At 37.8% G+C, this 18,649-nt stretch overlaps 1 protein-coding gene across 1 annotated transcript in view; it reads left to right on the top strand.

Moving 5' to 3' along the window:
- Positions 1-18,649, top strand: part of TMTC2 (transmembrane O-mannosyltransferase targeting cadherins 2) — a 422,905-nt gene that overhangs the window by 334,828 nt on the left and 69,428 nt on the right. Inside the window, exon 10 of the mRNA XM_068970906.1 lies at positions 11,649-11,763. Within this exon, the coding sequence (XP_068827007.1) occupies positions 11,649-11,763 (115 nt within the window). The remainder of the gene's footprint in view (positions 1-11,648; positions 11,764-18,649) is intronic.

Raw genomic sequence — 18,649 nt, forward strand, 5'->3', positions numbered from 1 at the left:
CTTACAAACAACACAAATTTATTCCTCACAGGTCTGGGAGCCAAAAGTCCCAAGATCATACTCAGATTGACTCAGCGTTTGGGGCCCACTTCCTTGTTTATGGCCATGTTCTGTCTAGTTCTCCTATGAGAGAAGGGACAACGGAGCTCTCTGGGGTCTCCTTTATGAGTGCACTACTCCCATTCCTGAGGACCCCACATTTATGATGTAAGCTCCTCTTAAAGACCCTACCACTGCATAGCATCACTTTAGGGGTTAGGCTTTCAACATATGAAAGGGAGGAAGGCATAGACTTTCAGACCATAGCAACAATTTACATATATTCTTTTGAAGATTTTATATAAGACTCAAAAAGTCATGAAAGCAAGAAGTTGAGAACTGAAGTTTTGGATTAGGACATAGAAAGTGCATTGGATTTTGGATGGTGGATCAAGGATTTTGGAATGAGGCATACCCAGCCCTAGTGTAGATTACCTCCTTGATCATGCCTTCTGTTAGCCTCTTTGCCCCTCAGATTCTTAATCTGGAGATGATTTTTACTGCCTCAAATCAGAATTCATTTATAATTTCATAAAATAACTAGCATGTAATAAATGCTCATTTGTTGTTTGGCTGCTCAGTCATGTCCAGCCAACTCTTTGCAGTCTCATGGGCTGCAGCCCACCAGATTTTTCTGTCCTTCACCATCTCCTGGAGTCTGCTCAAACTCATGTCCATTGAGTCAGTGATGTCATCCAACCATCTCATCCACTGTCGTCCCCTTCTCCTCCTGCCTTCAATCTTTCCTAGCATCAGGGTCTTTTCCAACCAGTCAGCTCTTCCCATCAGGTGGCCAAAGTATTGGAGCTTCAGCTTTAGCATCCATCCTTCCAATGAATATTCAAGGTTGATTTCCTTTGGGATTGACTGGTTTGATCTCCTTGCTGTCCAAGGGTCTCTCAAAAGTCTTCTCCAACACCACAGTTCAAAAGCATCAATTCTTTGGCACTCAGCCTTCTTTATGGTCCAACTTTCACAGCCATACATGATTGCTGGGAAGACCACAAATTTGACTACATGGACCTTTGTCAGCAAAGTAGTATCTCTGCTTTCTATTACACTGTCTTGGTTTGTCACAGCTTTTCTTCCAGGGAGCAAGCTTCTTTTGATTTCATGGCTTCAGTCACCTTCTGCAGTGATTTTGGAACTCAAGAAAATGAAATCTGTCTCTGCTTCTGTTGTTTCCCCATCTATTTGCCATGAAGAGATGGGACCAGATGCCATGATCTTAGTTTTTTGAATGTTGAGTTTTAAGTCAGCTTTTTCCCTCCTCTTTCACCTTCATCAAGAGGCTCTTTAGTTCCTGTTTGCTTTCTGCCATAAGCATGGTGTCGTCTGTGTATCTGAGATTATTAATATTTCTCCCTACAACCTCGATTCTACCTTGTGCTTCATCCAGCCCAGCATTTCACATAATGTATTTTGCATATAAGTTAAATGCTGAGTAAATTATAATGATTTTAAAATTTTAGTGAAAACCATACTAATACCTGGAGAATGAATGAATTGTATGGAACGATTTTTGAATAAAGTATAAAAATAAGGGACAGAAATTAGGGGAAAGGGAGATAGAATAAAGATGTAGGAATTAAGAAAAAGAAGAAATCCTTGCCTGTCATCATGCAGACAGAAAGACCAGAGAGAAAGGGAATAATTGCTTGTAAGAAGAAGAAGGATTATAAGTGACAAGTAATTAGGAACAAGAGAAGAAGAGTTGGGGACGAGAGAGAGAGAGAGAAGGAGGGAGGGAGGCTGTCTTTCCAGTCTTAGCTATTTCATTCAGTGACTGAATATACTTGGGAGGTTGTTTGCAATCTGCCTCTGACTACGTAAGACAGTTGTTCCCAAAGTTTGTGTATCCTGCCATTGACTCCTCTGTGCCCCTGTGGATGCATTTGTAAGTGCATATCTCCCAAAAGCCCTCAGGAATTTTGTGGAGCACAGTGAAAAGACTGAGCTCTTCTTAAGCAGAGGATGTAAGCTTCCTGACCACCTCTCTCCAGTCTCATCACCACCCACCTTAACTTAGTCTCAGAGGCATGTTCCTTTCTGTAGCAACTTCAGTGTCTGCCTTCGAGTCCTGCATCTGTCTCATCTCTTTCCTTACAGCTCCCTTGTCTCAGATTACACAACATCCTAGAACAAAATGTGACTACTGCCTGCTGTCTTTACTTAGGTTGTACCCTTCATCTAGTTATGGCTTTGTCCTCATCTTTAGGTGATGAAACTCGGACTGTTTGAAGTCTTATCATGGTCGTCTTGTCCTTGATGGAGCATACTTGATCTCTATTGAATCTCTTGATCACTTACATCTATTCATGGGATTGGGTTGCTTCCCCACTCTATGCCCCCATACCACTCCTCCCCTTTCTCTGATCTCTTCAGCTCCTCCCTGGGCCCCCCTCTTTTCCTTCTTTGCCCTCTCTAATTCCCACTCTCCATCTGATAGTCCTCGTAACTCCCTTGATTTCATAGCCCTTCTGAGGGGAGTCAGAGGAGAAATAGTGCAGTAGAGCAGTCCTGGCCTTCCTGGCCTCCTCTCTGGATGAGCACAGAGCCCTGGCCTGCTAATCTGCTAATCTCCTTTGCCCTGGACACCTTTTGTGCCACCTGTCCAATTCGGGCCAGATTCTTGGCCTCTTGGTCATGTAGGGACACATCCAGGGCCTTCCAGCCTCAAACTGAACTGTCCAGATTGATCTCCTGGATGTCCTTTTCCTTTAATCAGTAACTGTGGCACAGCACTCTGAGTCTGTCTCAGTAAACCGGAGCTTTTATTAACTCAGACTGCCAAAGCACAAAAACATGAAGCAGCAAAACTAAAAGGGAAGGGAGAGAGAGGACTGAGAGCAAACCTCACTCAGAAATTTAGCAAATCTTGCTTCAGAGTAGCAGAAGAGAAGATTCTCCTCTCTAATTTTAATTGTCCCAGGCATAATGAGCACATGTCAACAAGTAGCCTCTCTTCAGTAGAATCTCTTTCCAAAAGCTAGTCTAAATCTTGTGCATTTGGATATTACCCACCCATCTTAACAGAACTTCACTACTCACCTCCCCAGTTAGAAACAGCACAGAAAGGAATCACTCACCTCTGATCAGTTTCACTGACTCTTCTTGTTATAATTAGGTGTCATAGCCATTATTACAAGTCAAAACCAGTCACCCCAAATACTTCTGTAGTGCCTTTTATTCTTGTTCCAGTCATCTGAATCTTTGGGAAGAGCCCTCAGGTATAGATAATTGCTTCTGGATGCTAGTAATAGACAATAAAGGACAGAAATGGTATGGACCTAGCGGAAGCAGAAGATATTAAGAAGAAGTGACATGAATACACAGAAAAACTATACAAAAATGATCTTCCTGACCCAGATAATCACAATGGTGTGATCACTCACCTAGAGTCAGATATCTTGAAATGTGAAGTCAAGTGGGCCTTAGGAAGCATCACTACGAACAAAGCTAGTGGAGGTGATGGAATTACAGTGGAGCTATTTCAAATCCTAAAAGATGATGCTATGAAAGTGCTGCACTCGATATGCCAGCAAATTTGGAAAACCCAGCAGTGGCCACAGGACTGGAAAAGGTGAATTTTCATTGCAATCCCAAAGAAAGGCAATGCCAAAGAATGCTCAAACTACCACTCAGTTGCACTCATCTCACACACTAGTAGTGTGTAATGCTCAAAATTCTCCAAGCTAGGCTTCAACAGTACATGAACCGTAAACTTCCAGATGTTCAAGCTAGATTTAGAAAAGGCAGAGGAACTAGAGATCAAATTGCCAACATAAGTTGGATCATCAAAAAAGCAAGTGAGTTCCAGAAAAACATCTACTTCTGATTTATTGATTATGCCAAAACTTTTGACTGTGTGGACCACAACAAACTGGAAAATTCTTCAAGAGATGAGAATATCAGACCATCTGACCTGCCTCTTGAGAAATCTGTATGCAGGTCAGGAAGCAACAGTTAGAACTGGACATGGAACAACAAACTGGTTCCAAATAGGGAAAAGAGTATGTCAAGGCTGTATTTTGTCACCCTGCTTATTTAACTTCTATGCAGAGTACATCATGAGAAACCCTGGGCTGGAAGAAGCACAAGCTGGAATCAAGATTGCCAGGAGAAATATCAATAACCTCATATGCAGATGACACCACCCTTATTTGGCAGAAAGCGAAGAAGAACTAAGGAAAGAGCCTCTTGATGAAAGTGAAAGAGGAGAGTGAAAAAGTTGGCTTAAAACTCAACATTCAGAGTTTGGTCATCATGGTCACGATGATCTTAGGATCACGGCATCTGGTCCCAGCACTTCATGGCAAATAGATGGGGAAACAGTGGAAAAAGTGACAGACTATATTTTGGGGGGCTCCGAAATCACTGCAGATGGTGATTGCAGCCATGAAATTAAAAGACACTTACTACTTGGAAGAAAAGTTATGACCAACCTAGGCAACATATTAAAAAGCAGAGACATTACCTTGCCATCAAAGGTCCATCTAGTCAATGCTATGGTTTTTTCATTAGTCATGTGTGGGCTATAAAGAAAGCTGAGTGCCATAGAATTGATGCTTTTGAACTGTGGTGTTGGAGAAGACTCTTGAGAGTCCCTTGGACTGTAAGGAGATCCAACCAGCCCATCCTAAAGGAGATCAGTCCTGAGTGTTCATTGGAAGGACTGATGTTGAAGCTGAAGCTCTAATACTTTGGTCACCTAATGCAAAGAACTGACTCATTGGAAAAGACCCTGATGCTAGGAAAGATTGAAAGCAGAAGGAGAAGGGGATAATGAAGGATGAAATGGTTGTGTGGCATCCCTGACTCAATGGACATGAGCTTGAGTAAACTCTGGGAGTTGATGATGGACATGGAGGCCTGGCGTGTTGCAGTCCATGGGGTCGCAGAGAGTCGGACACAACTGAGCGACTGAACTGAACACTTACCTTGTGCCCTTTATGTATATTTAAATTTGATTATAAGGTGAACAACACCAAGCAATTCACCTCCATCCAGAAATGATGCAGTTTGCTTGTGGTACCTTGCACAGCTCCCTTTTCAAATTTATATTCATTTTATAGTTAAACTATCTTCATAATCCCCCTTTTCCTCTGCTAGATGGAAACTGTTCCAAAATTAAATGATGCATTTATCTTCATATCCCCATATGTTGGGTTGGATACTTTAACCTTCAGCTTGTTATTTTCACAAATGGTTGGAATTATTTCACAGTGCAATAGAATATAATAAATTTTAGACACCTTACATAGTTTGAACTTTTCTGAAATTAAATATCTTTGAAGGTATTAATATAATTGATGTCTGGATCACTTATATTACAAGGGAAATTCAAAAGTCTAAAGTCAGGGCCACTGTGTTGCTCAAGTACAAGAGGCACATTCACAGAGACATCATTGTGAATGGCACCCTTGTGTATTGTGCACATGTGACCATTCACTGCAGCCTTGCGTAAAATCACTGTGAGGTGAGAGGCTATGAATAGGCAAGCGCCTGAAGACCTGGGCTGGCTAGGTTCTAACTTGGTCTGGAAGATGAAGCAGTTAGCCACATAGAGCTATGAGTAGGTTAATTCAGTCCTGCCATTGAATATGTCTTTAGTAAATCCCCACTGTGTGCCAGGAATTAAGAGAGTGAGCCACTGTAATATCTGGGGTAGAGCATTCTAGGCGGAGAGAATGGAAAAAGACCCTGGTGAAGGGGTCTTTGTTACTCTGATGTGTTAGATGAACAGCAGGAGCCTGATATAGATTCAGTGAACAAGAGGGAGAGTAGTAGAAAACAAAGGAGATGAGGTCAGAGAACTGACGTAAAGGTTGAGGGTAGAACTCCGTGTTAGTCATATCAGGCAGGATAGTCCAGTGTAATGACTTTCAACTTCCCTGAGCCAACTGTAGAATGACAGGATCCCGGACGTTGAGAGTAGCTTGTAGAATCAGGGGCAGAAGTGTAGAGACCCATTAGGAAGTTACTGCTGTTATCCAGGGGGAGAGGATGGTTTGAGACAGGGTAGTATCGGAAGTATCAGAGAAGGCAATGGCAACGCACTCCAGTACTCTTGCCTGGAAAATCCCATGGACAGAGGAGCCTGGTGGGCTGCAATCCATGGGGTCATGAAGAGTCGAAAACGACTGAGTGACTTCACTCTTCACTTTCATGCATTGAAGAAGGAAATAGCAACCCAGTCCAGTGTTCTTGCCTGGAGAATCCCAGGGACGGTGGAGCCTGGTAGGCTGCCGTCTATGGGGTCACACAGAGTCGGACACGACTGAAGCGACTTAGCAGCAGTAGCAGCAGCAGTATCGGAAGTAAGACAGTTCTACATATATTTTGATAACCTGATGTCCTCTCTAAGGGGAACTATTTTAACAAAAATTCTCTGTTCTAGTTTAAGATTTTCATTTGCCTTTAACCATTTTTAAAGGCTGTGTATAAGTGATTTTTCCTCAAGAGAATTGAATTATCATAGCACTTACTACTAATTGTTTTAGTTCCTTAATTTAGTTGCATTGATCATAAGATTGAGTTTTTCATAATATTTTAGTGAGAAATGACAGTCCCAACTAATCTTGGGAGTTGATATGCAGAACATCTGGAAAGCAGTGTTTGAACCTACAGCTTAAGGCCAGCTTAACATTTTATGGGTTTCTACCTTTCAGACAGCTTTTTAAATCTAGGAATTAATGAAAGATTGATCTTCACAGGCTTCTCATATTGATATGTTGGTAAAAATCGACAAAGTAGTTAAATTGTTCGGTGAGACAGTTGTCCAGAGAAGAAGCAGTGCACCTCTAATGCTGAAATAGTTGAATTCAAAACTCTCAACTGCTTTGCCCCTTTCCCCTGTGAGGCTACTTATGCTCTGTATCTGGGTCTCTAGAGAAATCATTCTCTTTTTCTCTTCTGCCTTTCCCCACTCAAATGTATTTTTTGTTTTATAACTCATCTTTTTTTTCTTTCTCCCTTTGATTGGATACAAGGAAATAAGATGATTGTAATTAACTTGGGTAAGACAAATTACAAACCAAAAAAATAATGATAAGGCATGGTAGCACAGTACACCCAGAGAACAAAATGTATTTTACTTAAATTTTTGTGGTTTCTTTATTTGAAATTCTACTCAATTATCAAATGCAAAGAATGTGTTTGTCTACTGTATGTGAAAGAGAAGTGATTTCTCAGAGATCTAGCTTGTTAGTAAGGAATAGAACTCTTAAATCTCCTCATTTTGAGTTTGAGAGAGTAAACTTGTATTAGTATTTCTTATTCATATACATATGTATTTCTAGCTGTACATGTATGTAGAACCTGGTCATTATGCCTGTGATGTGAGGGAGGGCATGTCACATGTGGTTGATTTCCGGAAGAGCTCAGTCTTACTGGTAGCTAATCGCATACAGGAGTCCAGGGTATGGTGCAAAACATTCATTTTCTTGTTCCCATAAGACAGCTGGCTCTTAAGCTGTGGGCCATGTACTGGCAGCATCAGTTTTCTGTAGGAACTTCTTAAAAATGCAGATAATAGGCTCTGCCCTAGACCCACTGCATCTGAAATTTTAGGAACAGGACTTAGCTTTCTGTTTTATCAAGTCCTCAAAGTGATTGTGATACTTCCTAAAACTGGAAAACCACAGAGAAAAGCAGTCTTTCAGGTCTTACAGATCTACCAGTGTGGATGGACTCCTCAGAGAGCCTGCCCTCCTCAAGTTTTCTTCCTTTCCTTTCTAGCACCCTTCATTCCCTGCAGTGTCCTGACTCAATCTTGTCTCAGAATGAAAGTGAAAGTGTTAGTCGTTTAGTTGTGTCAGACTCTTTGAGAGTCCATGGACTGTAGCCCACCAGGCTCCTCTGTCCATGGGATTCTCCAGGCAAAAATACTGGAGTGGGTAGCATTCCCTTCTCCAGAGGATCTTCCCAACCCAGGGAGTGATCCTGGGTCTCCTGCACTGCAGGCAGATTCTTTACCATCTGAGCCACCAGGAAAGCCTCAATCTCAGCGCCCCAGTAGGAGATCCAACTCACCAAGCTTCAGCATCTGGCTCAGTCTTGGTGGGCTCAATGGTCAACCTTTGTATTCTTCAGTGAAGAGTACTTCTAGCTCACTTGCTGGTATTGATCTCTTCTCCTAACACTGATTCAGTGTTTTATTGTGTAAAACAGTTCACCTCCCAATAGTAATGAAGACAAGAGGGTTGAGATCGCCCCCCTGTCACATATGCTGTAAGTGGGGCAGTCATGGTGGAAAAATTCTGGTTTATCGCCCCTGTTCCAGTACAATTAACAATACCATTCTCTTTTACTCTTGTAAATGCTCTAGTTTAGACTGGTAAATTATATTACAGTGAACTTAAACAGTAAGCAATTCTAACACTACTGGAAAGTGGTCAAAGAAGGCTTCACCAAAAAGGAAATGTTTCAGGAAGGAAGTATTTAGGAAGGAAGGAGTGTTTAGGAAGGAAGTGAAACATGTCCTATTATGCTAGGTGGGCAAGACAGGCAGCCTGGAGACTGGGGCAGGACAAGGCAGAGAAACCGTAGAGGCTAAAGCGTTGAGGGCCAAATAAGGATGTGAAGCAGCAGATTACACTAAGGGAAGCAGGATAATTCAGAGTATGCAGCCGGGGTATGGTGGGAGCAGTAACAGAGGAAGCTAGTAGAAGAGGAGCAATTAAGGTAGTCATTTAGGAGTAAGAGCAAATTTTGTTATTCCCCAATAACAAATCAATTTAGGATCTTTGGATAATTATGTAGAAGAAACCTCACATGTCTTTATTTCTTTATTTATGTTGGTTCTGTGTATTTGAAATGGTTTTTGCTCTATTTTCCATCAATTGTGAGCTCTACTTCAAACAATTGATTACTGTATAACACAGTATAATAATAATGTATCAATATTTTCGACCTTGGTTCAGATTTTCAAATTCACTGAAAAACACCACATGATTCACATGCCTGATGTTTTATAGCTTTATCACAGGAGAACACTAACGGGACTACTGAGATCTATGAGCTATTGCGAACAGAATGGAGGGAATCAGGCAGATACTTGACTCATATGTTGTATTATTGTTTTTCTGCATGTTAATATGATGAATGAATCCTCCTGTTAGAAAATTATCATATAGGAATTTTTTTTTTTTGGTCACCATTTACAGTACTAAAAATTATGTGTTTCATGTAGTTTTTGGGTATTGAAAGCTACTACAAAGTCTGTGCTCTGTAGCAAAGCTTACCTAAATTGTAAGGAAATGTTTTTAAATATTTTAAAATTGCCTATTTGATTTTACACAACTAGTTAGTTACTCTTTTTTTGTTGTTGATGAACATCGGAGATATGTTCAACATTAGTAGAACCTGAAAGGCTTGCCCTGGTCATTGCATATCAACTGTCCTTTTAGGCCATTGAGTATCATTGTCTTCGTCACCTAGACTTCTTGTCACTTTTGTCCCTCTGTTTCTGCATGGACAGTATAGATTTCATTTTTTTTCCCCAGAACTAATACATCTCCTTTTCCTTTTACCATCTGGAATAATAAAATAACCTTCATTATTCCATTAATTGTTGCATTTCCCTTCTATTAATACAGAATACATTTTCAGAATTAATAACTGTCTGGGAAAGGAAAAAGAATAATTAATAAATTCCTATATTATCCTTTGTTTAAATATCACATAAGTAACTAGTATATTTATTAATGCATTTAGCTAGGTAAATAGGCCTTGAAGATAGGTAGCAATTAATATTATGTTCTAATTTTTAATCTGTAAGAAGCATAACTAACTGAAAAATGAGTTTAGCCTGGTATCTTGTACCAAGGCATATGTGCAGAGATATTAATATTCAGTATGCTGCAGATTGTCTATTTATTGTCCTACTTTATTAAAACCTCATATACTTTAAATTGAATCTCATTTCAACAGGTCTGTAGAGTTAATGTCTGCATGAATTCCTTAAGTAATATATTTTTCTATGTATCAACATAACTACTTACAACTCTGTTTTCTTAATCATTTTCTGATCCCAAAATTATGTTTGTTTTGGGAGATGAGAAAGGCGCCAAATGTTATATGAAAAACTAAGAAAGTGATATAAAACGTTTTGTAGGAACAACTAAAGGACCTCCAACTCCTGTCACAAAGTAGGATTAAAAGCCTAGGCCTGGCTTTACTCACCACTCTTTACCAGTTGAAGTTTAGAAGCTGCACTTAAGTACAAGAAGTTGCTGTGTTTGATTATAAAACCTTAAAGTAGAAAGTTTCCCGTGTATTTTAAGAACTGCCTTTTATGTCAGAAGATAAATTGTAATATTTACTAGATAAGCAGTAAACAAAGGATTTACCATTTTTAAAGTTTTTCCATTTCTTTGTATGCCCTAGGATGTGTGAATCATTTTTCCAGCAATATTTCATAGTGTGAAAGTCTTGAACTGTAAGAAAACAGGAATCTCAAAACAAACAAAAATAATAAAATTAAACAACTCTATAAGCCTGTCAATTGCCTGGGTGGTTTCTGTATACCTCTGTCCTCCCTTGATTTGATTTTCATTTGATTAGCTGTATCAGATAAGGCTTACCATCATTACTTTTGCTGCTAGTAAATCCTTACCTATAGAAAGCAGCCTGTTCTCTCTATGCGTATTTACAGCCTTAAAACTGCTCCCAATTTTTTTCACCTTTCTTTACCTTTACAATATGATTTTGGGGTAGCATCATACAACAGTTCTTGAGAGAGTGTTTTGAAGAATTGTGTGGCTCTATCTGCAATAATTTTAACCTTGCAGAGATGACCTGAAAGTAATCTCAAAAATCTGAATTTGTGAATATTCTTGCATGTTTAGTAGTCAATCTATAAGATAATCCTAAGCCAACCTTTCTTTCTATTCAATAATTTTACTGTTACTTAGATAAGGAAATAAATGTATCTTAATATGGGTAGCACTATGCATACGCATCAGAGACAAAAGCTGCTTCAAAGCACCAATAATTAAAATCAACTCAACTTATTGTCATATATCTTTTTTTCCTACAAAGCAACTCTCACCTTAGAGTCTCAGAGGTTTATAGCTAATAATTAAATTTGACACTAGTGATACAACATAATGATTATAGTGACTTACATAGGTGAAACAACTAATGTTTAAACCAGTTGATAAGTGGCTTACTGAAATATTTCGCACCTGAGCTATAGATTTAGCACAACTAACATAGTGCTTTAATCCCCACTTTGACCATCAGAAAACTAAAATCTCTCCAGAAATTTTTTTGTTTTGTTATACTTAAAAATATATTTTTTTTTACATATTTGTAACATACCTTTAATTTTTGTCATTTTATTTCTTGCTTCAATAATCTGTGGAGGATTTTTAAGAAAAAAAATGTGTTAATGTAACAGATTTGGGACACTGCAGTATTCTGCAGTTAAGGGAAAGGCATATAAAATATGCCTGAATAATCAGCATGTGGATGTGCGGCACCCATAAATCTTAGCTCTGTGTCACCTTTACCACACTTCTTAGATTTTCCTGTATAGCAGCTTTAGTTGTTTCACAGGATTATTATTTTCTAGGTTTCTGCTCACTTGACTTCATGCTTTGCAGGTCAGTTTCTTCTGGAAGAAGCCCGCCTCATAGAAGCAGCTGAGATGGCAAAAAAAGCAGCTGAGCTGGACAGCACAGAGTTTGATGTTGTCTTCAATGCCGCCCACATGCTGAGGTTAGTTTCTGCTACTGTGCCTGAAAAGACTACACTATAGCTTTAAACCTATTAAATTAATATAATTTATTCAGTTATACTAATTCCCCATTTTATAAGTACCACCTTACACTACATTCCAAAATGAATTATGCTGCTTAACCATGTTAAAATCAGTTGGGTCTATTTAATTCAGTACGATTTATGTGCCCAGTATATAGGGTATATGAGAGTTTAGAATTTTCTGAAAATTGAGACTCTTCCATAAAAAAAATTATTATCCATAAAATACAAAAGGAAAACTGCAAAATTGAAATGAATAATTGTCTAATTAAATGTCTCCAAGATAGAACATTGTGTCAGTTAGTCAACTGCATCTCAGGATGCTTCCTTAGGTAACATTGCCACTATGGCTCAGAGCCTGGCTTCTGGGAAGTTTCTGATTACGTAGATCACTCTTACCTGGGAAGAAGAATAACAGAGAATTGGTCCACATTTGGATGATTTTAAAACATGGACTTTTGAGAAAAATAGAGGAACATTTAAAAATAAAAATTTTTTGAGATGATTGTAGATTTGCATGCAGTTAAGAAACAACACAGAGCAATCCCTATACAATTTATCTACTTTCCCCAATGGTGATATCTCGTAGAACTACCATACAGTATCAAAACCAGTATTTTGACGTTGATACTAATCTACTGGTTTCCCCAATTTTACTTATACCATTGTGTGTATCTGTATGTATTTAGTTTTGTGCACTTTCATTACACATATCAGTTTGTGTATCCATCATTCCAGTCAAAATACAGACAATTTGCATCACCACAAGCATCCTGTCCTTTTATAATCACATACCCACCAGGAACCAATATTTAAAGCAAGTTTTTTAAAGTACTTTGAGATTTTATTTATAATTTGAGATTATTAATGTAACTATATCTTAGTGATTTACTCCTTGGCTTTTAATAAATTTTTAATAAGAAATTCAAAGTCTGAGAGGAAAAAGAATACTGTGAGGTTTCAGTTGAATAGTCTCATTTCACATTAATGCTTAGCATTCCTAAAGCAGATACTTTCAAAGAGAAATCAGGATTCAATAAACTATTGGTATATTTTAAAAATATATTGTAACCAGTTTGCAAGAACCTTCAGTGGAAAGATAATTTTTTTAAAAGACAAGTTTAATATGCATGACAAGGTCAGGTGCTGTGATGGGAAGGGGACTTTTCGTTCTTCATGAATAAAACACTATGCTTTTAATCACAATAAACCATTTATAAGAATGTGCATGCACAAGTTTCTAGATGCTAATTCATCTTAATCATGATAGATACTTTCATCAACAAGGCATTTTGTTACATATTAAATCTGAAATTCAAGGTCTACCAATGTTCATTATAAGAACAATTACAAAAAAGGTCCTTGTTAAATATATCACTTGTAATTTTTCCTTAGTTACTGTAGTGCTAGAAACCAGTGGAAAGTTTTGTTATACATTGGCAGCGTGAAAATTCTTAGGGTTTATTTTTCAAAACCTTCCCTCTAGCTTTCTGCAATATGCATTGCTTATCAAGTTGCATTCAGCCAGTGCCTTCCTATCGTGATTGAGTATGACCACCACACCCTGCCCATATCCTAGTCAACTTGGTGGCAGCTCCTGTGAATGTGTTTGCTTATTTTTTCAGCTCTGTCAAATTCAAGTATTTCTTGAATGCTTACTGTACAAGCTGAACACCGGCCTCTTCCCTTATTAATCAAGAACATTTAGGGGTTTTCGGAAAAATAATAAGAAAGGCTATTGGTTTTCCCTTGAATGCAGTCTTATCAAAATGGTTAGCTGTCAAGATTTTGCTTATTCAGTGTTGCGTCTAATATTTCCTTTGGTGATGCCACATTTTGGTAAATTGAGTTTGATGTTAATTTTTCCTCAAGAACGCTGTTCTTTCATAAGATATTTAGGAGACAGAATTGGCAAGGTTTGGTGATGAGTTCGATGTGAGGGAAAGGGCAGAAGTCTCCCTGGCTGTCTTGAATTAATGGTTGACCTAAGATCCAAAATCAGCAATTTAAGAAATGTTAGAGTTCAAGACATGATTTGAAGCATCCTCATTTAACTTCCCTTTCCTAGGCTAACTCCCAGTAAGTTGACCCAAGGAATCTATTAATAGACAAAAAGCTGCTCATCACAAAAGCCAAAAAGGAAAAGAGGAAGAAAAAAAAAAATTTTTCCCCCAGAAGAAACTAGATTGGAAGAGCCCATTAAGGGGAAAATCTTTATCTTATTCAGACCTTCAAGAGGCTAGAAATTTGCAAAATTTCTAACAGACTCATTTTAATTCTCAATAATAGATGAAGATCTTTTTCTATGGAATTAGAACATTTCTAATTAACCCACTCCAGTATTCTTGCCTGGAGAATCCCATGGACAGAGGAGCCTGGCAGGCTACAGTCCATGGGGTTGCAAGAGTTGGACATAGGTTAGCAACTCAACCACCACCTCCAATTTCTATTGTCAAGATGATTCACAAGAGCACTACGTGGTGTGGAAGTATTAATGCTGCTCACCAAATATATTTGGCCTTCTGACTTCAAGAAACATATGGGACTGCACTTTGCTGACTTCTCCCAGTTGAAGGCCTCCCTGGGTCTTTCTGGGTCACTGAGTGTGTGAATGTGATATGACCAATGTGAAGCCAATGTAGGAGTCAGTGGAAGTACATCCTGAAATAATCAATGGGAGACAAACCTCCCTTCTCACCTGCATTAGATAGGTTGAATGAGTGCAAAATAAATTTTGTCCCTTCACTGAGATTTAAGATGTGTCTATTATTGAAGTGTAATCTAACCTGTCCAAAATGAATGTATCTGTGAAAATAAAATAGGACGTTGAAAAGAGGGGTCATATAACATCAGAAAAATTTACTCAGCGATTAATAGGATCTCTGAATTTATAACTACAGTGGAGGCAATGTAAAATTCATAGATAGATAATTTAAATAGAAATTATATTTTCCCAGAACTTAATGAAAAACGCTAAAGATATGAAAATGATGACTGAAAGGATAAAAGATTGGAGGATAGAATGAGAATGATATATATACAGTAGTTATATACATATATATATTTGTGTAATTACATATAGCATACAACTGTACATATAGTTATATATACATGTATAGTATATAGGTAGTGTTTATATACTACCTATATACATGTAATATGTATACATGTACATGTACACATGTAACATGTGATACATTTGTCTGTATATATAAATATGTGTATATAATTATATGCTATTATATGAGGCACAAAAATGAAAAAGTGAAGTGCTAGTCTCTCAGTTGTGTCCAACTCTTTGCAACTCCATAGATTGTAGCCCCCCAGGGTCCTCAGTTCACAGAATTCTCCAGTCAAAAATACCAGAGTGGATAACCATTCCTTTCTCCAGGGGATATTGCCACCCCAGGCACTGAACCTGGGGCTTCTGCATTGCAGGCAGATATTTTATCATCTGAGGGACCAAAGAAGCCCATATATGTCATATATACACATATAATTGTATTTGTTATATAGATGTTAATGTAAATAGAAAATTTTTGAAGGAGAACCTAGAGCAGATAAACAATTATCAACAGATAGAGAATATTTCCAAGATAGGATGAAGGTCTTTAATCATCATATTAAAAGTCAAATTAATGAAAAGAGATCTACTCCTAAACTTATCTTCTTTTTTGAGTCACTGTTTTTAGTTGCTCACTAAAGAATCCACTCTTGTTAGTTTAAACAGAAACAGGATTTATTGTAGAGAATGCTATAGTCCACAGGCTCTTCTGGCAGGATTGAGAGTACTCTACATAACCAGAAATAATTTCTACCACCTCACTTTCCTTGCAGCATAGCAGATTTTAGAATCCAGAGCTCTGTCATCATCACCCACAAGGAACCCGGAAGAGCAAGCACCGCATTCATGAGATGATTCTCTTGGGTGCAGCTGCCCTCCCCGAACCCCCCCACCCCCAGCCCATTTATGCTTACTTCTGAGTTTGACTCTCATGAGGTTGCATCTGATTGATGGAACTTGAGTTTTGTGCTGATAATTTGACTGGAAGAAAGCTGGAAGATGAGGGAATTTCTGGCTTTTGCCTTGTTTGGGAAGACAGGATTCACATTTTGGCTAATTACTAAATATGTTTCCAGGAAGAGTGGTCACAGATGTTGAAGGCCTCGCATATTAGAACATTGACTACATGTGTTGACATTTTTAGTACTTCAAATAAAATGGAAAAGGAAAAAGTACTGGATGTTTCCAGATGAGAGCATTAAAAAAAAAAAAAAAGGCAGATTGATTATCATCAAAGGAAAATATCAAAGGAATTTAAAATACTAAAACTCAGTAGAGCTATGTCTATAGAGTTGTGAAAGGAAAGTATTGAATTAATTATTCTGTTAGAAGCATTTTGTATGAATGGATTTATTCAGCGTTCTCCCAGAACTAGAAGCTTGAAAGCACACAAGGATATTTGACACCTGAGAGGAAGTATTGAGATGCTGAAAACAAATTTAACTTATTTCCAGCATCCGTGGGCTGTGATGAAAAGGTTTTTTCTTTTTTTTTAATCCACTTATAGGGTAATGAAGGAACAAAAGTAGCATTTATTTAAATACCTCCTGTCTCCCTGACTATATTTTACAGTTTATGTGTCACTTTCTTAATTATAATTGCACATGTATGAAGAAGATATTTATAATCCCATTTTACAGATGAAGATGCTGAAGCTCAATGTTGTTATATCTCACGGTTGGTAAAGCTGGGATTTATGCTTAGCATATTCTGGCCAGGTTTAATACTATTTTCACTATCCCTTTGGCTCCCTCACATCTTTATAACTGAGGAATTACCTAGAAGCTGTGACTCTTGAATTTACTGATGGAAAAGGATTTACAGGGAGTAACAGATTTTCAAATATATAAATCCTAAATAGTAAGATCCTTCCAATATTATTAAATTATCCTTTATGATACATTTTATAAAATAGATTTATAGTCACAGGAGAGTGAACTCCAAGTTTGTACTTAGAGATGTTAAGTTTTTAGACATATCTTAGGACAGTGTCATACTGCTGAGATAAGTGCAGTTTCCTTTTTTCCAGGTCTAAGGGTCCAAGTTGTCACTGCTTCCTAAGGTAGTAAGAAAAGCAGAACTACACTGTACCAACGGGTTCCCAATGGTTCCCTATTTTAGAGAGCAAGGTGAATATTTGAGAAAAAATTGTTATCTTTTGGTTTTCATTCTCAAATAATTTTACTGGAAGTGACATAAAATTGAAGTTCTTAAGGGATAAAGGAACAAAGTCAGATTATTTTGTCAGAGCAGATTATGAATAAATACGCACACATACATGCACACATATGTTGGATGTTGGAAATATCTCCAAGACCCTCTGGGTCATATGCTTTCTTCTTTAATACCTTAGCAAATTATCAAAGAACACTTGAAAAGTTACTGGGTTTTCCACTTATAAATTGTACTTTTCTGACCAATTTTGGTCAAGAGGGGCTTGTTTCAACTAAGTTGTAATGGGTTGTAAGGCCTTTAAAGTAAAGGGGCATGGCAGGGACTGCCCTGCTGGTCCAGTGGTTAAGACTTCATGCTTCCATCACAGAGTTCACAGGTTCAACCCATGATCAGGGAACTGAGATCACACATGCCTCATAGCCAAAAAGTGAAAAATAAATAAATAAATAGGGCCAAGAAAAAAAAAAAAAAAAACTGTTAAAAGAGGCATGGCAGATGAGGTTGAAGGAAGGTAGGCATCTTCCTGCTCCTTGCCTTTCAGACATTAAAGTATGTGTGAATCATGAATCACCAGAGATCGCATGTTCTAGTTAGGATGTGTAGGTGGCACCTGAGGTTTTACCCTTCCAAAGAAAGTCCCAAGAGATGCTTATGATGTTGGTTCTTGGACCTCTCCTATAAGGAAGTTCTAGCTTGCCTGTCCTTTTGTCATCCCTCTCAACCCAGTCTCTTCACCCAAGCATTACACCTTAAATATAAGTACTCTATGGAAATGTTATAGTGGACATTATCAATACACATTTCCTCACTTCCTCTCTTTTTATGATGTAATCTTTACAGATACAGGCTTAACATGTCCTTAGCAGCCCTGAAAGATTTGAGCCTATTAAAGAATGGGCTGACACTCTTATGGGACATCAAGAAATGTCCAACCTTAAGGAATTATTTTGTAAAACTAAAACATCAACAGTCTTTTCTTCTGTTACTGCTACATTTCCACTTTGCCTCTCTCTCCTTGATGTTTAGCATTGAGATGGATGCCTACAGACCATGAGGCCGCTTTTGGTTTCTTGACTGAGAGTTTTCATTTGAGAATCCTTGATGGTCATCAACAGTTAATTCTAGGAGTTTCATTGTAAGGATTTTTTTCTGCTCCATTATTTTTACATATATGTGACTCTGATTTTGCTATTTTAAGATTTTCCATACATTTTTATATCCTTGTTTTATTTCAGTTCTACATCTATTCCTTCCATACAGTGATCAACTAGAATTAAAATGTGGCTCTGCTTTGAGTAACCTAAAGCTAAGTGTAAGTTTAGCAAGTTGGCACAAACCCAGGAAACCTCAGCTTCTGTTTCACTCTACTTTCATGATACAGCGAACAAACAGCTCTCTAGTTTAAAAAAAAATGCTCATAATTTATTCTTGAACATGATCACCAAGACTTTAATAAAATATTGTCTTTTATATGAGTCAAAGAGTGATTATTATACACATTAAATAATTTTAATTCAAAATTGGCCATTCACAAGCATTAATAATTGTAGTTAAAGGAGTCTTCTAAATGCTACTTGAGTTTTTATTTTCTGTATTCTCAAAGAA

The sequence above is a fragment of the Capricornis sumatraensis genome, chromosome 4 (assembly GCF_032405125.1).
Source record: "Capricornis sumatraensis isolate serow.1 chromosome 4, serow.2, whole genome shotgun sequence".
NCBI classification, from domain to species: domain Eukaryota; kingdom Metazoa; phylum Chordata; class Mammalia; order Artiodactyla; family Bovidae; genus Capricornis; species Capricornis sumatraensis.